Source organism: Helianthus annuus, chromosome 8 (genome assembly GCF_002127325.2).
Source record: "Helianthus annuus cultivar XRQ/B chromosome 8, HanXRQr2.0-SUNRISE, whole genome shotgun sequence".
Lineage (NCBI taxonomy): Eukaryota > Viridiplantae > Streptophyta > Magnoliopsida > Asterales > Asteraceae > Helianthus > Helianthus annuus.
In genome coordinates, this window is record NC_035440.2 from 37,009,222 (window position 1) to 37,033,239 (window position 24,018).

The window sequence follows — 24,018 nt, forward strand, 5'->3', positions numbered from 1 at the left end:
TATTAAAAACTTGGGTTTATACCCATATGTTTAATGTTATAAAACATGGTGGTTTACTCTGATTAAAATATTTCCTAACTACGGTCCTGATGAAAATTTCCGCTGCCAAATTGGATAAATAAATGTGATACCACCGAAACTGGCTCACGGCCGCCCGTTCCCGGGAGATAGGGATCGGGGGCTGTGACATTTCAGATGCAAAGTAATAATGTTGATAGGTCAAGACAGAATAGATATGATCATACAAATAGAGGACGTGGTAGAGGAAAAGGAAGATCATACGGACAGATTAGATGTTATAACTGCCAAAAATTAGGACATACAGCAAGATTCTGTCAGCAAAAGGAAGAGTATAACAAAAATGAGAATGCAATGTTACATGAAGAGGAAAGCGAAGAAAAGAGCGAAGATACAATGTTCATGATATTTAATGTAGAAGAAGTGTCAAGAAGTGACTGCTGGTATTTAGACAGCGGGTGTAGTAATCATATGACCGGTGACAAGGCGTTATTCATCAAGTTAGACGAGTCGAAACGAAGAGAAGTGAGGACCGGAGATGACAAGAAGTTAGAAGTATTAGGATGTGGCGATGTGTCAATCAAAGTAAAAGGAATTGAAAAGAGAGTTCCGAATGTATTTTATGTCGAAGGATTAAAGCATAATTTATTAAGTGTGGGGCAACTGGTTAAGAAAGGTTATGAAGTTAACTTTGCAAATCAAGAGTGTATGATTAAAGATTCTTCAGGGACATGCATAGGATTAGTTAAAATGACAGGGAATAAAATGTTTCCTCTCAACCTTAGTCATGATGTGATTCCACGAGTGTGTAATGTGATGACGACAGACACGAGTATCCTATGGCATAGAATATATGGGCATCTAAATTTTGATATGTTATATAATATGGGAGTGAATGGAACAGTGAAAGGGCTGCCGAAAATCACTAAGACAAATGATAGTATATGTGAAGGTTGTTTGTTCGGAAAACACGCAAGAAAACCATTTCCAAAACAAACAACGTGGCATGCCGAGAAGCCACTGCAACTGATACACTCAGATTTATGTGGACCGATGCGAACCTTGTCAATAGGTGGATGCAAATATTTTATAACTTTTATTGATGACTTCTCAAGAAAAACATGGGTTTATTTTCTGAAGTTAAAGTCGGAAGCACTGAATTTCTTTAAAATCTTCAAGGCATTCGCTGAAAACCAAGCAGGTCATAAGATCAAAGCTATCCGAACCGACAGAGGAGGAGAATATTGTAGCCACGAGTTTAAGAATTACCTACACGAAAATGGAATCCATCATCAACTCACTACAAGTTTCACACCACAGCAAAACGGAGTCGCCGAAAGAAAAAACAGAACACTTATGGAGTTAAGTAGGAGCATGATAAAAATGAAGAATATGCCACACTCATATTGGGCCGAAGCGGTTTCCTGTGCAACATATCTAGTTAACAGAGCTACAACCAAAACTATGCCACACACTACTCCACAAGAAAAATGGAGTGGAAGAAAACCAAGTGTAAAACATTTAAAGGTATTCGGATGCGTAGCATACGCACATGTTCCAAGACAACATCGAGGAAAATTAGATGATAAAGTAGAGAAAACAATTTTATTGGTTACAGTGAAAGTAGTAAAGCATACAAGCTTTATAATCCGGTGAGTGGAAAAACCATTATTAGCAGGGACGTGGTGTTTGACGAAGAACAAGAGTGGAATATGAGAACTGAAAATAAAGAAATATCTCATATTGAATTAGACACCTTTGAAGTAGATCAAAACGGCGTTGCTGTAACAAACACAGATGAAGAACTATCAGCAAACAGTCCAAATGGGCAAGATGTAGTAGATAATCAAGAAGATCATCATGAAGTAGCAGATCATCAAGAAGAGACTGAATCTTCAGCATCATCGGAAAATGAAGAAATCAGAACTCGAGGAATAAATGATATTTATCAAGATACCCAACCACTCACCGAAGCACAAGTTAATGACTTATATGAAAGATCTCAAACTGTATCAAGTATACAAAATGAGGTAGCAGATTTCGTATTGTATGCTGATGCTGACCCAATTACATACAATGAAGCATCTAAAGATATTAAGTGGAGAGAAGCAATGGATAGAGAAATTCAGTCCATAATTAAGAATGAAACATGGGACTTAGTGGATCCACCAAAAGGTCATAAACCTATTGGTGTGAAATGGATCTATAAGACTAAATATGATGAGTTCGGGAATGTTGACAAGTACAAAGCGAGATTAGTGGCAAAAGGTTATAGTCAAAAGTATGGAATTGACTATCAAGATGTGTTTGCTCCTGTAATACGATTTGATACTATAAGACTTGTTTTAGCTTTGGCTGCTCAACATGGTTGGCATCTACATCAGATGGATGTTAAAACAGCATTCTTAAATGGAAAGCTAAAGGAACAGGTTTACATTAATCAACCCGAAGGATATGTTAAGAAGGGAGAAGAAAGAAAAGTGTGTCATTTAAAGAAAGCTCTTTATGGGTTAAAACAGGCTCCAAGAGCGTGGTATAGCCGTATAGATGAATATTTCAGAACTCATGGCTTTCATAAATGTGTATATGAACATACTCTTTTCACCAAGATCTCAAAGGAATCAAGAGTAGTAGTCTGTTTATATGTCGACGATCTTATCCTGGCTAGTGACTCAATGAATATGATAGAAGAACTGAAGAAATCGATGAAACAAGAGTTCGAAATGACAGATTTGGGGAATCTTCACTATTTCTTAGGTATGGAAGTTAACTATGACAATGGAAACATTATATTATCTCAACATAAATATGCAAAAACTCTGCTGGAAAGATTCAAGATGGAAAGTTGTCATGCTCTTTCAACCCCAATGGAATACGGACTAAAGTTATCTAAAGAAGATCCTGAGAATGAAGTAAACCAAAACACATACAGGAGTCTGATAGGTTGTTTGATGTACTTAACAAACACCAGACCAGATATATTATTTGCTGTTAACAAACTGAGTCAATTCATGGAGAGACCAAAGAAGAGTCATTGGGAAGCCGGAAAGAGAATATTAAGATATATCAAGGGAACTTTAAATCATGGGATAGTATACTCAAAAGGAAGTAAAGGAAAATTACTTGGCTTCAGCGACAGTGATTATGCAGGAAGTGTCGATGACAGCAAAAGCACGTCTGGATATGTTTTTCATCTGGGATCAGGAGCAGTGGCTTGGCAGTCCAAGAAACAAAAGATTGTAGCACTTTCCTCGACTGAAGCAGAATATGTAGCTCTGTCACAAGCAGGATGTCAAGCCCTTTGGCTGAAAGGAATTCTTAATGAACTGCAGGTTCATACAGATTGTCCTCCCAAAATTTTATGTGACAACAAATCAACTATAAGTTTAGCCAAAGATCCAGTGTATCACGGAAAGAGTAAACATATTAGGATTAAATATCATTTTATTCGTGAGTTAATTAAGAAGGATGAGGTTGAAGTTGAATTCTGCACAACCAAAGAACAAGTTGCAGATATTCTCACAAAGGCGCTGCTGGCAAGGGAATTCAAGCGATTTAAGGAGGCCCTGCAAGTTATTCCGATCTAGCTTACGGGAGGGAATATTAGAGAATATTTCTATAAGCTAGATGTTATATTATAAGTATTATTTAGTTTTATTATTATTATGTAGTTGATAGTTTAGGGATAGTTTAGGGACGGTTATGATAATAACCGTCAGTATAGACATATATATATATGATGTAACATTACATTATTCTTTACCAATTCTAATAAGAACAATCGGAGAAACATCCCAAAACCCTAGTTCACATTACAAACACAGATTCAATAAAATATTGTTACAAAATAGACGGGATAAGAATTATGTGACTTTACATGTTGTGAGTTTCCGACTAAGGTTGCGAGTCGCGACCACTTGGTTCCGACTCGGAAACTCTTTGGTTCCGACACAGAACCTGACTTCTCAAATCAAAGGACTCGAGACCAGCTTGGTGGCGAGTCGAAACCTGTCTGGTTCTGACTCAAAGCCTAACTCGAAACCTTGAGGTTTCGACTGATGTTTTATCACTCGAGATCCTTTGGTTTCGACTCGAGACCTCTAGATTGCGAGTCGAGACCTCATGGTCTCGACTAATGTCCCACTCGCAACGTATTTGGGCCGTACCCTGATTTCTGTACTCATTATTGGGTTTTCACTATAAATTTAAATAAGGCCCATATACTCTACGTGTTACATGACAGTTTGACTTACATGCTCTACATTTTAAGTAATGATTTAATTTGCCTGCTACGTGTTAAATACGTGTAATTTATACGTGACATCACCCGCATACGAACCTAATAAATATTAATAACCATAATAGGGTATGGTTGACCAACGTAACTAGTCTTACCGAGCAAGTCAAAGGTGAGTTCATTACTTTTGAGCATGCGTCCCGGTGGTTGGGACAGTCAGTGGGTATCCCGGGAAGGGATAAATCTTTTGGGTAAAACTGGGATGTTGGATAATATTCTCACTCTCTATCTTTTAAGTCCCATCTTTTACCATAGTGGGTGGTAGCAGGATATTAGTTGGTAGCGCTACTTAGGTTTGGCACCCTCACCCCGTTCCTAAGAGAGGGCGGGTGTGAACTAATGACCCAGTCAGGCCCAGTGCTTTGATAGGAGCACTGGGGAACGGGCAAAACATACATCAGGAGCCGTCTTGTTCAGTAACGAGATATTATCAACATTACTTTCAGAGTTGTAATCAATGAACTGAATTAAACATTTGGTAACTAACATTTTCGTAAAACTATGGACTCACCAGCGTTGTCTGATACACGTGTGTGCATGCTCGCAGGTTATTGATATGTGTGGATGTGGAACTTGCTGTCTGGGATGTTGGAGTGGTCATGGGTCGAGAAACATGGAAACTTGAAGCGAGACTAGCTGATTACATACACTTGGGTTTTAGTTAAACTTTGTATTATGCTTCCGCTGAACACAACGAGTTATAAATAATGTTTTGTAACACGGAATCTTAATGAATGAAAGCTTTTATTTGAAATCTTGTTATGAGTTCAATGTGATTAGTGGCTAGATCCTGGTACGTCACACGTCCCGCGATGTTTCCGCATGTGGTATTTTGGGGGTGTGACAGGTTGGGGTTACATTTTATAGGGGTTGTTGGGAGACCCGGGTGGCGGTTTGGTTTTCCCCCAAACGGTTTGAATTTAAAATTCAAACTTTCAAATGGCCGCTATAACATGGCAGGGTGAGCGAATAGGAGGCAGCCAGCTAGCTTGTCAAGGCTGCCCCACGCCCGGCTTGAAACCCAAACCCCAAGGGCCACGCCCCAACCCAAGCCCACCCGGGGTGGTGGCTTGGGCGTTTTCCCCCAACCCACGCTCCAACCCAATCCCCATATCCCATAGTCTTAACCAGTCGTATAAACTGATCACCTAGGGTTTACTCTTAACCAGAGAGTGTCGCACTTACTCAGACCACCGCCGCACTTTTCCACCGAAGACACCGAGGCCAACGTACATGAAATACCTGAAGGAAACTATGAGTACAGTGGAGCAGGGGCTGGAGCAACAGGAGCATCCGGAGGAAATTTCAAGTTTGGATTGTTGGCAAAACTGAAACAATACAAGATTTTTCAGTCAAAGGTGATCAAATCTCGAAATTTCAAGTTGCAAACGATCTGATTGGCCAAAACAATGCCCCCATGGCGTGATTTAAGCGACGCCAAAACAACAATTCCAGTCAAACACGCCCAGGGGGTGGTGGGGCGGCATGTTTGGGTGTTTTCCGCCGCAAAAAAAAGCCCCCTTGGGCATGACTACGGGTGGTCTAAACAAAGGTTTGCTTAAACTCGTCGGTCAAACTCGATATGTAAAGTTCGAACTCAATTATTAAAGAGTTTCAATATAAGCTCGGTTTTGACTCAATTTAATCTTTTAACTAGCCAATCTTAAATATTCACTAAAACTTGTTTCATTTAGGCTTGTAAAAAAACAAACAAAAGGTGGAAGTGTTTCTCAACCATCCAACAAAGCCAATAGTCACCGTACGTCAGGAGCCAAACCTCTCTTAGATTTTCAGGCATGATTGGTTACAAAGTTCGTTATTAAATAAGATAAACATTAATTAGACAACGACTATGATAATAACATAGTTTCATTTTCAAAAGACACAAAGACACGTTTAAAATGTATGATAAAAGTGACCAACATCGAACAAACCACCTTCTCAGCCCTCTATAAAAATGTATTATTTTTGTTATACGCCAGAAAAAAACTACTAATATACCAGCGTTTTACGACGTATTAACTCACAAAATATAGATCAAAAATAAAATTTTAAAAATTCAAATTAAAGACGGTATTGTTAAACTTGAAAAAGAATAGATGTAAAATATGTTTTTACTAGCTTACAACCCCGTATATTATACGGGTTGAAAGATGAAAAATGTAAATTATAAACTTGTATATAATCCTTATTAATGAAATGACTTATTTAGATAAATTAGTAAAACAAAAGAACAGTTATATCTTTGTTACTTGTACGTGTGATTTGAAACTTTATTAGTAATTATTGTTTATATCCAAATAATATATTTTATCTTAACAAATATATATATGGTTAGGGTAAAATGAAAACTTCTACGAATTGTGAGAACTTAGAGAACTTAACCTCACAAAAGGTTTTTTTGAGTTTTTTACAGAGGGTGTGAATGAACGGTTACAAATTCAGGGCGTTAAATTTTTTTATTTTGGATTCAAGTGGTTAAAACCATTAAAACATAGAGACTCAAAAAGTAATTTACTATTAATTAAATTTGAAATTATACGTTTAATCTCTAAATAAATTAAATAATATTATACTTATTATATTACTTGATAGATTTATATTTGTTATAGATAATTATTAATTAAATTTGAATTTATATGTTTATCTCTAACTATATTAATTAATATTATATTATATTTTGTGTATGAAAATTAATATGTAATACTATTATTAAAATGTACAAAAAGATTTTCCATTTATTAGTATAGGAAGATGATTATAATAATTAATATATTTTTATCAGTTATATTTGTCTTTATTATTAAAATCTCTTCTACAAATTTTAAATTTAATATTATCAATAATTAACTTTCCATAATAAATTTTTAGAAAAATAATTAAGACTGTCTTATAGAATGCCATGTGTCCCTAACATGGTTTTTTTATTATATGTATAGAATAGATTAATAAAAGTGTTATAATATTTTTTAAAAACGATTTTGATACAATAACTCCTAGGACAAGGATATATCATATAAATAAAAAGTTTTTTTTTCTAAAAAGATGTCCGTCATTTTCCGAAAACATCACCAAATATTTGTGAAGTTGTATCAAGAGAGAGAAAGGTGTGGTAAAGTGGTCACCAATGAAAAGCAACAATGTGAAGTTGTGACCAATAAAAAGAAAGAAAAATTGAACAATAAATATAAATATAGAGAAGTAAGAAAAGTTGCTAATTAATAGAGGTAAAATATCTAATAGAAGTCCTTATTACATAATAAAACTATCTTTATATAAAAGTAGCTAATTAAAGGGAGTAGAGGCGGTCACTAGTGATATAATTTAATCACTCACAAGCATCCAATCAACTCCTGCCATGTCATTAGCCACTATTTTATCACTCACAAGCATTTTGTAGTGGCGATGGTCACTAGTGATAGAATTACATCACTCACAAATTTTTTTAATTTTTATTTTAAAATTAGAAATTAACAATAAAACACTAAATTATAAATTTTATTAAAATTAAAAAATAAATTACATAGCAAAATAAAAAACAACTAAACATTGGAAAAAAAACCTTAAATTAAACGGGTGGCATCTCCTAACCCCACCTTTCGCAAATCTCGCGCTTTTGTTGAATTACAGCCGACTTAAACGGTTCGTCGAGATGGACGTGCGGCTCACACAAGATTTTTAAATCATTTTGTCTTTCTATCGTTTTCAAGTGTCCCATGTACGCCTGCTCGCGTTCAACTTTTACGGACATAATTTTTTCTTTTCTTTGTTTGGCCTCGTTGTATTGCGCCAATTTCGCCTCTTCGATTCTGAAGATCGACTCCGCCACGCTTACTTTCCTTTGCTTGACGATTCACCACTTCTCTTGTAGCGTGGCCTTGTAGGTGTATATTCTTCAACGAGGTCGTCAACGGGTTGATCGGGTTCGTCAAGGGGGTCGTCGTTTAAATTCATTTGGGGCAAGTTATCCGACGCGGAAGTTGTGCAGTTCCTCGAATCGGAGGTCTTTGATATTTTCGGACCTCCTCTTTTTTTGGAGTCGTAGGCCCAACCACGTCGACCAAATCAATCGGGACCCATTTCGGGTGACGCATCGCAACCTCCCATGCCGCCACATGTGGAAAACTCCTCTTTTTGTAGAGTTGGCAATACTCTTCGGTGGCTTGTTGCATGATTGTCGCCTCGCTCGCTCCACTTTGTGGATTTCGTTTCTACAAAAAATATACAAACTTATGTATTTTTTTTTTAAATTATGTTTTCTGTTTTTTATGAAAAAATTACTCTTTTCTGTTTTTTTTTTACAAAAACTGTTTCTGTTTTTTATAAAAAAAAAATATAACTGTTTTCTGTTTTTTTAACAAAAATTGTTTTCTGTTTTTTTTAAACTGTTTCTGTTTTTTTTAAAATAAAACAGTTTCTGTTTTTTTTTAAATAACAGTTTCTGTTTTTAAAAAAAATAACAATTTTCTGATTTTTTTTTAAAACTGTTTTCTGATTTTTAAAAATAAAACTGTTTCTGTTTTTTTTATAAAAAATAACAGTTTATGTTTTTTTTAAAATAACAGTTTTCTGATTTTTTTAAAAAACTGTTTTCTGTTTTTTAAAAATAAAACAGTTTCTGTTTTTAAAAAAAATAACAGTTTTCTCTATTTTTTTTTAAATAATAGCTTTTTTTTAAAAGATTTAAACTTTATAAAAAACATACCTTTTGAATGAAACAAACGTTAAACTTACTAATTTTCCCGTTCAAATTCGTCCATTTCGACGTCATTTGGTCCTTGTTTTGTTCCTTTGCACCGAGAAGTTGGCTAAAATGATTAATGACCCGCCTTCAAAACATATCTTTTCTTTGCTCATTGGAATGTTTCTTGTTCTCGGAGATGTGCAAGTACGCATTCACCAAGGCCACCTCCTCCTCGCTCGTCCAATGTTTTCGAATGGTTGGGACAATTTCTTGAACGTCGTCATTTTCTTCTTCCTCCTCTTCCTCTTCTTCTTTTTCTTCTTCTTCTTGAACGTAATCATCATCTTTATCGTCGTCGAGACTTGGTTGTGGTTCACGATAAGCATTTGCAAATTGACGGATGAGGGTGTTATCTTCAAGTAGTGGGTCGAGTTGCTGGGGTTGGGTTTGAAAGTGTGGAAACGATTGGGGTTGAAATTGGTGAGGTTGAAACGGTGGAACGAACGGTTGGTTTTGATACGTTTGAGATTGAAAGGGTGGATATTGTTAGGTTTGAAAGGGTGGATATTTTTGGGTTTGAAAATGTGGGACTTGGTCGGGTTCGTCTTGCAACCTAAAGCGCGTCGGCTCGCCAAGATTCGCTCGAACCTTGAGTCTTACGGGATTTTTCTTCGTACCCGAACCTCTTTTTTTCGAACCCCCACCTCTCTTGCTTGAACCTTCCATGTTTGTTGTTAAATTATTTTTGAAATCAAATGGAGAATTGTTTGATTTTTTGAAGTGAGGTTGATAATTTTTTATATGAGATGGATTGAGTTTGATGGATTTTATATAAACATTCAAAAAAAATACCCCAACGTTCAAAAAACCCCCCGAAACGGTCACAACCAACGTTCCTTTTTTGAGTTTTCAACGCGTGATTGTTTCAACGCGTTGGTTATATAATGTGTGATGTGCGAGATGGCGGCGGTGTGCTATAAAATATAACGCGTGATGGGGTGGCCATCACGGACCACCCCCACTCCCCTAATTTGGTCAAATAAATATCTGGTAGTACTTGGTAGTTGGGAAATAAATGACAAGTCTTATACAAAGTTGTAAACAACTTGTTTTTGTAGCTTTCAAAAATAAATTAAAAAAAATCATAAAAATAACAAACCACATTATATATATATATATATATATATATATATATATATATATATATATATAGGGGAGGGTTATCTTGAGAACGCGAAATATTGCGAGAGCCGTGAGAACGAATGAAAAAAGCAATCAAAACCATTTTTTTAATACAAACCTCATTGTAATTAAGATACAACATCAAAACAAGAATTTTTAACATCAAATAATTTATTTCTCATTTCAAAATCATTCTTTTTAGATTTTTTACACATGTGTAAATATAGCAGATTTACACATGTGTAAATGGCAAACTTACACATGTGTAAATTTTCTTTATTTATGAATTCACGTAAATTTAAACGTGTAAATTGAATTTCTAACATTGTATTCGAATAATAATGATAAGTGTAGAAAAAAATTTTGAATTTGAATTGTTTTTGACCAAGTTCTCATGGTTTTTTCATTTGTTCTCATGGTTCTCACAAATATTTAGCGTTCTCATTTAAACCCTCCCCTATATATATATATATATAGGGGAAGGATGTATAGAAAACCCACTTCAATTTAGAAAACCCACTTCAATTTAGAAAACCCACTTCAATTTAGAAAACCTGGGAAACTCAAAGCTCCCGATGTTTTTTTTTCTTGAAAAAATTTACACATGTTATATACATGTTTTTAAGGGTTTTGGGCAAAAAAATAAAAAAAGCGCAGAGTAGATATTTTTAAAAAAAATAAACAAGTTTTGGTGTAACACATGTTACATTCATCTGACATATTTGTAACATGTGTTACACCAAAACTTGTTTATTTTTTTAAAAAATATCTACTCGGCGCTTTTTTGATTTTTTTTGCCCAAAACCCTTAAAAACATGTATATAACATGTGTAAATTTTTTCAAAAAAAAAAACATCGTGAGCTTTGAGTTTTCCGGGTTTTCTAAATTAAAGTGGGTTTTCTATAGATACTTACATTATATATATATAGGATAATGCTAGATAAAAAACCCTAAAATTCTTAGAAAACTTTGGAAACCCAAATGGGAAGCCATTTTTACCCAACCTCCCGACATTTTTTTTTTAAAAAAAATTACACATGTAATATACATGTTTTAGAGTGTTTTGGGCCAAAAAAAACAAAAAAGCGCCGAAGGGATTTTTTTTTAAAAAAATAAACAAATTTCAGCTCCTAACACGTGTTAAGCAAAAAAAACAGAATTTCGCTGAAAATTGCTGAAACTTGTTTTTTTTTTTAAAAAATATCCCTTCGGCGCTTTTTTGATTTTTTTGGCCCAAAAGTCTTAAAAACATGTATATTACATGTGTTATTTTTTTCAAAAAAAAAAAATGTCGGGAGCTTGGGTTTTCTCGGGTTTTTTATATATATAGGGTTTTCTATCTAGCCCTACCCTATATATATATATATATATATATATATATATATATATATATATAGAGTTAACAAATGATGATGAACAGTAATTTTATTTTTAAAATAATATATAGTTTTTTATTATTTTTATTTAATATATTATAATAGTTTATTATTATATTTACTTTTAAGAACATATTTTTATATTTTTTATTTTTTAAAATCATATATTTCCTTTACCATTTTTTAATAATTATTTTTTCATTTTTTAGAACATATATTAATTTATCAAATAATTTGATACTTCTTTAATAATTTACGTTTATAATTTTTTTTAAAACTTAAGTACGTAGTTGTGTTTGATTTTTCTCTCGACATTCCATTATAAGTTTTGTTAAAAACGAAGTTGTACTCAAAATAAAGTATTTATTTGATATCATAAACGCTACGATGATAAACTAAACCGTTCTAATGGTTTGGCTTTCTAAACAACATGCTTTATTTTTCAAATCACGTTGTTTTATATTATCATTTGCTCGATTTCGCCGCAACGCACGACTTAAAAAAAACTAGTTCTAAAATAAAGGAAGAGCCATTACACCATAGTCATTTGTTCTTTGGGCGTGCTTTAGAAAAGAATGCCTCACCGCGCCCTCATCTTCGCCCCCATGGGCGTTTTTCGACCAAAATTTGCCTGAAGCGTTTTAAAATCAACGCCGGAGAGAAGGTTTGATGGCCAATGACCGTTGGCAACAGTCATGATTACAACGGTTGTATTTTTAAATACCATTACCCTCACCCATTTTATATAAATCATAACCAAAAAACTCACCAACAACTTCAAACATCAAAATTTTTTTATACAACATTCACCCATTTTATACAAAATGGATTCCCCCACCTCCGCGTCGTCCATTGCAAATTATTACCACAAAAATTTTTTAGCGGATGAGGGTGAGTCGACCGATAAGGAGGTCGAGCAAGAGGCGGTTACGAGTGCGTGCGAACTAGCGGCTCGTTATATGAAACATTGTAGCGAGCCTCAACGTGAGATTATACCAAGAGAATATATTCAACGAGACTGACAAGCGGCAAACGACCGGTTGACTAAAGATTACTTCGATGAAGCGCCTACTTACCCAAACCCCGAAGTTTTTAGGTGTCGTTTCCGGATGAGTAAACGTTTATTTTTATGCATCGTTGAAGACTTGGAAAACACATATGATTATTTTAAACAAAAAGCGGATGTGAAAGGGACACTTGGATTCACCGGTATTCAAAAGTGTACTTCAGGTCTACGAGTCCTTGGGTACGGAAACACGACGGACATCAACGACGAATATTGATGGCCGAGAAAACAATGCGAGATCCCTTGGAGCATTTTTGTAAAGATACATTACCATTTTTTCATTTATTAATTACATGCATTCATATTTTTTTATTTTAGCCTAACGTTATATTTTTTTAAAGGTATTATAGAGTTTTACAGTCCCCGTTATCTGAGAAAGCCCACTTGGTCCGACCTTCAAAAAATTTACGAGGTCCATTCTAATCTCCAAGGTTTACCGGGCATGATCGGAAGCTTGGATTGTCGTCATTGGCAGTGGTATAATTGTCCGACCGCATGGCGAGGTCAACACACACAAGGTGACCAAGATGGACCAACTGTTATTCTTCAAGCGGTTGCCTCACAGGACCTTTGGGTATGGTCGGCTTACTTTGGTGTAGCAGGGTCATGCAATGATTTAAACGTTTTCGATCAGTCTCCATTGGTAGAGGACTATATTTCTGGTCGAGCTGTGAAAGCATCTTTTTATGCAAACGAGAACTACTACCCGCATGGATACTATTTGTGCGATGGAATTTATCCTAGGTATTCAATTGTCGTGAAGACGTTCAGGGACCCGTACAATGAAAAAAAAGCTTACTTTAAAAAGGTTCAAGAGTATTCGCAGAAGGATATTGATAGATGCTTTGGGGTTCTTCAACAACGGTGGCATTATTTGAGAAATCTTTGTCGTGCATAGAGCAAAGAAAAAATGAGAGATGCTATGTACGCTTGTATAATCATGCATAATATGATTTTGGAAGACGAAGGAAAAACAATATGCCAGAACTATGTACTGGAAGACGTTCAAGAGTATCCCCAAGCAACAATGGAAGAAAGAGTGAATAATGCACATGAATTGCGGTCTGAAGCCGCACATAGTGCGTTAGCGATTGATTTGGTTGAACATGTGTGGTCGGCTCGACATATTCCAAACGAGGGAGAGCAAGAATCGGATGACGAAGATGACGGGAATGGCGAAAGCGAAGACGAGAATTAATAAAATATTATTAGTTTTAAAACTATTATGTGTATTTGTTTTATTATTTATGTAATTTTATTTAATTAATAGAATATTATTTGTTTTAAAAAAAATAATTGGGTAATTATGGGAGTGCCACGTGTCGGACAACGCCCAAGGGTGGAGGCGTTATCCCACTACGCCCATTTCTTCAAAATGCACCTTTGCTGACAAGGACGACATGTAACGGAAAACCCTCATAGGTAGGGCATTATTCACCATAATCACTACTCATTGTCTTAGAGGCATGATGTTATACCTTGTTCACCATAACCAAACTCCCCTAATTGAGAACCCTTTTGATGTGTTCGAATCCTATTTTCGATATACGCTGAAAGAAAAAGGAGAAAAAGAGGAAAATGTTTTAACGTCTAAATCACAATTCTCTAACCTAAGAAGGCGTCAGCTTCTTTTGGTTTTGTATAGGAGATAGCCTACAATCATAATACACTTAATTTGTAAATTTATCTAATATTTAAAAAATCGATTTTTTTTGAACGGCAAAAGTTATATAACACTACTTACACATTACATCAAATTTTACCAATGCCTAGAATTAAACTCTTGTCACTCCCCAAGAGACACAAAGTCTCTACCACCCCACCAAAAGTGGTGATGGCAACAATTTAAAAAATCAATTAAAATGGAATGGAATTTGAACCAACTATTTAATATTTGAATTAGTAGAATACTTCATCCAAGTTACTTTTGCCAAACATACCCAAAGCATATATTTAGAAAATAAAATAAATGGGTTAAATGGGTCTCTAGTTGACACAAACCTGGCCTATTTCGCTAAACGGGTTTACAGGAACGGCCTGAAACTAACCCAATCCTGTTTATGCTAAACCCGAAGACACTAATTCCGTGTTAGGTTTGTGTTATTTGAAATTCTTCGCACCCCTAGTTCCAAACATTGTTTTTAAGTTATTTTCAAGCTAGCTTTGACTAAGCTTTTAGCCGTGAACTATTTATCCATAGAATGGAGTGTGTGTGTGTGGCGAACTCGTAGTAATTTCATTATAAGCCATGTTTTCAATTAGAAATTCAATTACACACCTATTTTGGATCCTTTTAGTATTCTTCTACTCTCACTTAGATCATCTCTATTGTTTTTGCCCGTGTTGGCCCCTAAGACTGATGTATGGAAGAGAACGGGCAATGAGAACGTGGCGAGAGATAAGAGTAACAAAATTCATCGGACAAGCGGCTTGGGTGAAAACACGTGACAAGATTAAAGAGGGAGGGCCGCGTGTGAAGCTCCTGACATGAAGGAGAGAAACCCGCTCATGAGACGTCTGCGTTTCAGGTGGTCTTAGATCTCATTGGTATTAAAAGCATGTATATATATAGTTTCGTACATTTCTCATTTAGAATTTAGCATCATAGCCATATAACTTAATTTTATAATATAATTTACTTCAAATGAAAACATTAAACACTCATACTAACATTCAGCAATAAAATAACATTTCATATCACTTGTGAAAAAATAGTACAAGCATGTATATTCAAAATATAGGATGTTAATAGACATAACAATATAGTGAGTATATATCACTAAAGACTTGTAATTGCTTCACTTGTGAAAGGGAATGGATAAGGCAAACAAACTAACAAACTCATCACTAAAACTATAACTCCCAATGCAACATATTTGTTATCGGGCTCACTAATTTCCTCACTCAGCGGAGCAATGGGCCCACGTTGTAAAAAGAATATCAACACGACCCAATAAAATGCCACGTCATCAAGTATAGATGACAAACCCAGCAACGCGATAGAAACAGCTGACAAGCGATACGCAGCCTGCAAAACACAATTCGGATGGGTCAATTGGGTTATCTTTTATCTTAGAAAATGAAAGAAACTAACTACTTTTTTAGAAAAAAAGAATGGAATATAAAAACAAACTTTTCGTCCCCATATTGCGAAAGAAATCCGTCCACCGTCTAGCTCGCCAGCAGGGATGCTGTTGAGTGCATTGATGAGAAGTCCAGCCCAAGCCCAAAGCACCAGCGGGTTCACTGATATCGTTGCTCCCTCTTTAAGAACATCGCCAAGAAGCAGTTTTGCTATACAATATATCAAAATGAAACTATAGATCATTATGTAGGAGACATTTAAAGAAACAAGAACATAAAGTTAATGAGATATTGTGTACCTATTCCGCCAGCGAGAAAAGACTCATGAAATACAGATGCATCAACAACGATCCCTATACCATCGCTTGGTGGCAAGTAAAAGCCCAAAAGCAAAAGAACGAGGCCCAACGAAAAGCCTGCTAAAGGTCCTGCTGCTGCGATCTTAAGAAGATCCTCGCGGTTTGGTACAATGTTTAGAATCCTTGTTATTGAACCAAACGAGCCTATCTGCCACCAAAACAGATCATTAGTTTCAACTTTCTCCTTCCAAACAGTCGGGTCAGGTCAAAAGTCAAAACCAGTAGCTTCTATTTGTGGATCTACCTCACCTGCCAACTTGGTACGAAAAACGGAACCCCAAGCTTAACGCCTGCACTTCTGGCTACCAAAATGTGGCTGATTTCATGTACACCCAAAGCAAGTGCAGTCACCAGGGCTCCAGGAATCCCATCCTTTAATGAATCGATATTGTCAACAACGGATCTGTGACATCGCAATATGCAGATTATTGCTCATCATTAAGGTACAGTATTACTATAATAAAGAGAAAAAAAACCGTATCTCCATAGCAATAAATGGCATGTTAATGTTATCTTTCAGTTCGTGAACCATTCGGCGGGAAGTTCGTTTATGTTCGTTCGTTTGATAAATGAACAAACACGAACAACAAATTTCGTTTGATAAGTTAAACAAACGAACATGAACAGAGGTTGTGTTTGTTCGTTTATGTTTGTGAACGTTCGGTAATGTGTTCATTATATTTCGCTCATTTATGTTCATTTGTGTTCATTCATTTGAAGGTTTTTTATATTATATTTTTATTTTTATTGGTTTTAGTTTTTAATAATTTGAAACCATAGTTATGTTATATACGCCTCCGCCAACATCCCTCATTTGACCATTTCAATTTTAGTTTGTGTTAAAGCTTGACAAACTTCTTTATTTTTTGTGTTAATTATGTGAACTAGGTTCGGATAGTTATGTTAAGTACTTATTTATTTTTGGTGGATTCTTCGTAATCTTTCTGATGAAAAATGCAAATTTAATTTTAAAATGAGAATATATAATGTTCGTTTGTGTCCATTTATGTTCATGAACATTCGTTTGTGTTCGTTTACGTTTGGTAAGTGTTCGTGAGCAGTTCATAAACATGTTCATTTCCTTAATGAGCGAACAAAAAATCCCATTCGTTAAGCTTTCGTGAATGGTTCATGAACATGTTCCTTCCTTAATGAACGAACACAAACAAGCCCTTGTTCGTGTTCGTTCGATTCGTTTACAATCCTATATCTTTTTATTTGTAGATGTAAACATACAACAAGTTGGACTGCAATGCTGGCACGTTGCGTAGTAGTAATGTGAATATTGTAACTAATCCAAAAGCCCCTGCAGCAAACCATTCAGGGACAGCTGCAGGAAAAAAAATATTAAGGTATAGTTTTTATAAACAACTTATAAAACGTATAGACTAGATAATATCATGATATTGATACCAGTTGTTTCTGGTTGTAAGGTCGTTTTTGGAACCACAACCGCCACAGGTTTATCATCTTCGGGATTCAGCAAAAGAAAGAGCTTATATTGCTCCCCAAAAGTGTCCTTCACAAAGAGTAGAAATTACGTAATTAACCTTCTTTTTCGAGGTTTTAAAAAAGTAAAGGTAAAGTTAAACTAACCTGCAGCCGTTTTTCGATCTTTTTGTAACTCACAGAAGCCGATCCTCGCAGGTTTCCTTTAAACAACACCCCAGCCTGTGACATCAAGAACATAAAAAATAAAGATTTTTTAAATCACATTGTAAAAGATGACTTGTATTTAATCACCTCATATGGCTCCTGGCTAGTAATAAAGAAAGTGTCGAATCCAAACACTTGGTCTTTAAGTATATCGATGGTTTCCTTTGGGATCATGATTACGTCATCAAGTTCCTGTGGCTGTTAAAAACGATCAGAAACTATAAAGAGAGAACGATATGATACGCATGAAGATGGACATCATACTAATGAAATGTTCACCTTCACACCTGGCAGCGGTGATCCGCTTGTAATCTCTATATTATCAGCCTCCTGTTTTAAAATACGAGTTAATATACAAATTTCTTGCAAAATAAGAGTATAAGAAAAATACCTTAGTGACTTCTTTAGGTTCAGCCTCGACAACATCTGTATTTAGTAATCTGTTAAGCCCCTCCAGTTGACTTGATTGGACTTTATTCTAACAAAAACAAATTTCTATCAGAATTTCAAAATAATCACAGTATTATTATTGATTATAATAACGAATAATTTTATTTAAATTGACAAACACCTCGCTGGGCTCTTGAGCCTTGTTACCATCCAGGAATTTGTTGAGTAATTCCAACTGACTAGGCTTCCCCTTATCCTAACAAGAGAACTTATCGGTTACTTATCGAATCAAGCACACCAATGTATAAATTACAGTTATATAGATTAAAGTTTTTACTTTTCCTTTATCATCATCAATGGTTGAACTACTTGAATTTGTGGATTCTGCAGCTTCAACCACTTCATGCACTTCTTTTTCCTATACAAACATGTTAAGACATCCAAGCTTGTAACTAGACATATGATAATAACGATGAAGAAGAAAATTGAACTTTTGTAATCATCACAGCGAAACCCCTTTTTTGGTCAATGTGGTTTCATGGTATGAACAATTAGGCCTCTAGTAATCATTTTACACTAATATCAACAACCATAAACCTGGTTCTCAAAGCCAAAATTCAAACGCAGGCAGAAGATTAAATCATGATGACAAAGGTTTCTCAAATGCTCCAGTTGCTGCACTTCGTTTCAAGCTACAAGTTGCTCTGAACGTCCAACTTGAAGGGGCGTGTCAGCCGAGTTTATTATCCATTACAGTTATTACTATTTGATTTATCATCAATCCTAAAGTTCGTTTCTTAGTCGTTTTTCTATCTCTAGTTTGAATATTATCATAGTTAGTTAGTTACAACTTTTTTTAATCATTATATCGTTCTCTAGTAATTCGGTCGCACATCTATATGTATATGTAAAAAGGTGAATCATGGTTGATTAATATAGCCTTATAACTTATAACCACATAACCAAAAAAACAGGTTTAGCCTATACAAACGCACTATATAATCAATCTAAAAAGGGAAACAGATGCATCACTTTATCATCATCTTCACTCGGTCCAGTCTCCGCTTCAACCGCCTTGCATTTAACCACTCGGTTGCCACTAACCACTAACCTAAATGCAAATCATAACATCATACTCCAAACAATAAATCACACTCTAAATTCACAACTCACACAGCATATTCTCAACAAATGTACCTAGAAACACATTTAACAGGTTGAAATCTCCGTCTACGGTCATAATTGACGTACGGAGAAATGAACGGATGAAATCGGAGGTCACAACAGGAGCTGCACGGCGATAGTGGAACAAAGTTCCGGCGAAAACAGGCCGGAGCGGTGGTCATGCTGGTTGCGGAACTCATGTTGAAGTATTCGACATTGAAATTGTTAGGGTTTTAGTGGTGAATGAACTGGAAATTTGGGGGTTTGAGGTGTGTGGATTGTTAATGGCGGAGAGGGAAAGAAAATCTGAGATATTTCAAAATCTTATCTTCTTCTAAAATCTAAAAATTATGACGTAAAGAAATATGGAATATCTTTTTAATATTCTTTTACCCGCCACAGTTACTGGCTTTTCAGCACTGGCACACCGCACACTGCACATTGGCACGGATGATGGATGGGCATTAGGCACCCATGCTCTTGATATCGGGTACCCGTATCGTACCGGGTATATTATGTATCGGTACCAATTTTTCCTGTTTTTTGGTACAAGTAATCCCTACTCCGAATCTTGTTTTTTCATATGGGTTCCAGCCCATTGGGCTAATACTCGCTCGACTTTCTTCTAGGCTATCACTAGACACTAACTCATCATACTAAATACTAGGGCCACTCACTTATCTTTTAGGTTCGAGGCGAAATGAAAAACTTGACTCTTTTTTATTAAGTACTTTTTTGGTATTATAGGTTATATCGAGTGATGTTACCATGACGAACGAAACTGATATCGACCGAACAACATTGATATCGGTATAGGTATTATTGGAAACGTTATTACTATTTGTTCTTATGGTTTTCGATCAATATAAAACACGACTTTGTTTTTTGGGGTCCATTAGACAACTTTTGTTTGGTGAAACTATTGTAAGTAAACTTTTTCTTTATATCGTAAGCTATATCGAGTATTAGTACCGTCACGAACCAAGTTGTGTTTCGAATAATGTATTCTTTGTACTGTATACTATGTCAGTTTCAGGTACCATACTAGTAATGAAACAAACCAAACTGATACTAATCGAACAATATCAATACCAATATCGGTATTATCAGAATCGGTGTCGCTATTCATTTGTTTAGTTTTCTGTCAATATAATATATTTTGTCTCTTTTCAAATATAATGTCTTATAATATAAAATTCTAAATGTACAATATTTTAAACCAACTGTCGTAACGCACAAACATAACATTGCCCACAAAACCCATAAACCATACCATGATGGGCCTAAAACAAACATCAACATAGCTAGTCAAGGCCCATGAACTTCTACGTTTCACCTTTCCGGTAAACTATGCAATAACAAAACCCCCAAATATCACTCTCAAACAAAACCTAAAATTTTCAATCGGAAAAGAAATCGGAGATGACGACGGTGACGGCGACTGCTAACGGCACCACCACCGTTAACCCTAAAAAGACCAATCTTTTAGATCATCACTCTATGAAGCACTTACTCGACGAAACTGTCACTGAGGTACACAATTTCACTCCAACATCTTCAATTTCAAATTTCAGATTCACTTTCTTCATTATGCTTCAGTGATTACGTTTTTGTTTTGTTATTTTGAACCAGATCGTGACTAGCCGCGGTTACAGTGAAGATGTGAGGCTGAGTAACGTTAGATTGTTGATAGGAGCGATTATTATTATTATTGCTCTTTTAGCTCAGTTTTACAATAAGAAGTTTCCGGATAACAAGAATTTCCTCATCGGATGCATCGTATCATATCCTTCTTAGTCTGAAAATGAATTTATATTGTGTTGTAGTGTGTGTACATTGTTGTGAAAATCAATAGGCATTAGTATCGCGGTGGGGCACCGAATTGCGATTAATCGGATTGGAATTTTATATGCATTTTTTCAAACTTATATAAAATTTTCAAAATTCTAAATATAATCTTACAAATACTTTAAAGATTTGACCAGTTTTGACCAATAACCGATTTTAGGTCCGACTAGGTGAAGTTTAATCGGTAGACTACTGATCGGCGATTAATCTCTGTGTCATAGTTGTCAACAGCGATCGCCATAGCGCGCTACATAACGTATAGGTCTAGTGTCGTTATTAGGGTTGTAGGGATGGATAGCGAGAATAGTGACGCTTATTTGTTTTTTGTTTTTTTTAATATAAATAGCAATTAAATATAGCTATAAAATAGCTGGATTATAGGTTTTTGTTAAATATACATGTAAAATAGCATATATATACCAGGGTATTTTGATATAATATACATATAAAATTTATAAAAAAAATCTAGTGTATCGCTATTTATGTAATAGCGCCTGCTATTTATCGCTATTCGCTATGTCGCATATAGGTACCGTATCGCTATTTGTTGCTATTCGCCATTAGCAACTATGCTGTGTGTACAAATTTGATAATTGAATGTTTACCACAAAGAAAGTTTTGAGTTTGTTTGATCTTTGACTATGGCAAGTATGTGTTATTCAATGGAATATTGCAGCTGATCATCTACACTAAGGAAAAGAATGCATTTTTGTTTACATATCCTCCTGCTGTAAGTTTTATTTTGATCTTGTTTACTCTGGATAGATTGTTTATACTCAGCCTTATGTGAATCTATATTTGAAGTCTTTAACGTATATGATATATGGTGTGCCATATGTTTGATGTGTATTGTTGATCAAAATTGTGTGTAATTATTAATACATTATTATGAAGGAGGAGTGTGGAACCTGGAATGCTAATCAAACCATATGTGTTAGTTGAGTTATAAGCACTAGAGTCTACAGCAAATATACATTAAGTTGCCGTGTTTGGTAACAGAGCAGCCCCTTTGGTGGGTCTACATGTTTTGTTGGTCACACCCGAACATATCACATATGTATCTGACTCGTCTAGACGTATAGCATCAAATATTATCATAGCAGCTTGCTATCTGAATGTCGCTGTACTTTCGTAATTTTGCTGGATTAGTATATATATGTTGTCAGGATCAAGTTTTTCTGATGCGGGATTATCTCATAATAAGTTTATTTTATGTTTATCTTTTATTTAGTAGGGTTTATCTCTAAAGTTGTTAGGAACTAGTATAAATAGTGGTATTGGTCAACACGTATGAGTAGTTTTTGATTTGATTATTATAATAAGAACACCCTTAAGGTTTCTTGGAAACCATTCGGTTCGTTTTATCGTCTTTGATTAATCAATCGTTCTTGAGCCATTTGATTGCACTCAAAACTGCATCATTTTCACGATATAATCTTTAGATTTCAGATATATAGAAGTTATCTTTTGAATCTTTAGGGAATAAGTAGTAATTGAGTGGTACCGAATGTCATGAATGTCAAGTTGTTACAATTCTGCATCATGTTATGAGAACATAATGATTTGAGGTCTTTAATGTTGTTGTTCCTTGAGATATTTACGTGACATTTTGAGATAATCTAATTGAATTTTGCTTGAGATGGAACATGACTGTTTTTAATTATTTATAAATACAGTGGTATCATTATTCATTTATTAAGTTTGTTATATTGGCAGGGTTCTGCTTATAACAGCACTGGCTTGATGGTGTCTTCTAAGTTGCCCAGATTCTCTGACATGTATACTCTCACGATAGCCAGCGCTGATCCTAAATCTATTTCGGCAAAACCAACTATCGAGTTCACCAAAAGCGTCACTAAGTGGTCTTTCTCTCTCTCTCACACACACGCACACGCGCACTCACTCGTTAAAATTGGCATAAAACAATTCTCTTAATCATACTAAACACTTATTTTCCAAAAAGAGATGCATAGGATAGAAAGAGCCCCAGGTCAAGACAGCCCATTCCAACTCGTCTTAAAAAGTTCTCCATTTTGATCCAAACCTATTTTGGCCTGTGACCCGGCTCACTCGTTTTGTAAAAGTTTTTGGGATGAGGGTTTTGTTTCTAAAGTCGCTTATGGGTGTTTTACAGGTTCACAAAAGATGGAGTGCTGGTTGAAGGCTTGTTTTGGAAAGACGTTGAGGGCTTAATAAACGACTATGCTAACAAAAAGAGCAAGTGAAAATTCAACTTGAAAAGAATGGTTGTGGTTTATGAAATAGATTTAACATTATTTGTTAAAATTAATGTAAACCCGACAGTTAAATATAACAAATTCTAATGATTATAGTCAATCACAACATGCAAGTTTGATGGACTACTGGTTTTCAAATGCAATCTAGGCTAAGCCTTATATGTTGTTTGTTGAGGTGTGAGCTAGAGGAAATGTTTGGTTTACCTAAAATGGGGGTTATTTACTTATTTATACGTAGGGATTATTTAAACTTGCTCGAAAACCCAAACTTGAAATATCATTCAGCTGCACAAAGAGATTGCTTAGGCCGGTGGGTGTGGCTTAACGCCACACCGCCACCTTAGCCACCATAGCGCTCTTGGGACGTTATCGACCATACCACCGGAATTAAAGGGGGCGCCGTCATGTCCTCGCCATTGTGTTAACAAGCAGAATTGAGGGGATGAAGGCTGAGATTGGTTAGAGGGGGGCGCTATATTAAAGGGGGCTTTAAACCACACTCTGCAAGTTGAAGGAAGGGGCTTTAAGCCCCCTGTATGACGTGTCGATGAGGAGGCGCTAAGATGGCATGATAAAGCCACTAGAGGTTTTATACCACACCCTCCAGCCTTATCAATCCGATGTGTAAGCCTAAAACATTTGAGATGGATATTCTG

At 35.4% G+C, this 24,018-nt stretch overlaps 3 protein-coding genes across 4 annotated transcripts; 2 read left to right on the forward strand and 1 right to left on the reverse strand.

The window, feature by feature from the left end:
* The first annotated feature begins 12,382 nt into the window (after positions 1-12,382).
* Positions 12,383-13,522, forward strand: LOC110869910. Its single transcript, XM_022119113.1, has 2 exons — positions 12,383-12,542; positions 12,966-13,522. Exons 1-2 carry the CDS (start codon positions 12,383-12,385, stop codon positions 13,520-13,522), a joined length of 717 nt encoding a protein of 238 aa, XP_021974805.1.
* A 1,774-nt stretch (positions 13,523-15,296) lies between these two features.
* On the reverse strand, positions 15,297-19,612 carry LOC110872721 (probable zinc metalloprotease EGY2, chloroplastic). 2 transcript variants are annotated; one of them, XM_022121583.2, is made up of 14 exons: positions 19,311-19,612; positions 19,146-19,224; positions 18,451-18,531; positions 18,295-18,369; positions 18,115-18,201; positions 18,003-18,053; positions 17,811-17,915; positions 17,664-17,738; positions 17,481-17,586; positions 17,304-17,397; positions 16,317-16,470; positions 16,008-16,215; positions 15,758-15,918; positions 15,297-15,652 (listed from the first exon to the last, which is right to left on the reverse strand). In XM_022121583.2, the coding sequence occupies exons 1-14, from the start codon at positions 19,475-19,477 to the stop codon at positions 15,404-15,406; spliced, it is 1,692 nt and encodes a 563-aa protein (XP_021977275.1). In that variant the 5' UTR covers positions 19,478-19,612; the 3' UTR covers positions 15,297-15,403. The 2 variants fall into 2 exon arrangements, with proteins under 2 accessions (XP_021977275.1, XP_021977274.1); XM_022121582.2 differs by having other exon boundaries at positions 17,811-17,921.
* A 982-nt stretch (positions 19,613-20,594) lies between these two features.
* Positions 20,595-23,519, forward strand: LOC110872719 (probable signal peptidase complex subunit 2). Its single transcript, XM_022121581.2, has 5 exons — positions 20,595-20,810; positions 20,910-21,061; positions 21,774-21,855; positions 22,842-22,987; positions 23,260-23,519. Exons 1-5 carry the CDS (start codon positions 20,700-20,702, stop codon positions 23,348-23,350), a joined length of 582 nt encoding a protein of 193 aa, XP_021977273.1. The 5' UTR covers positions 20,595-20,699; the 3' UTR covers positions 23,351-23,519.
* Positions 23,520-24,018: the final 499 nt, after the last annotated feature.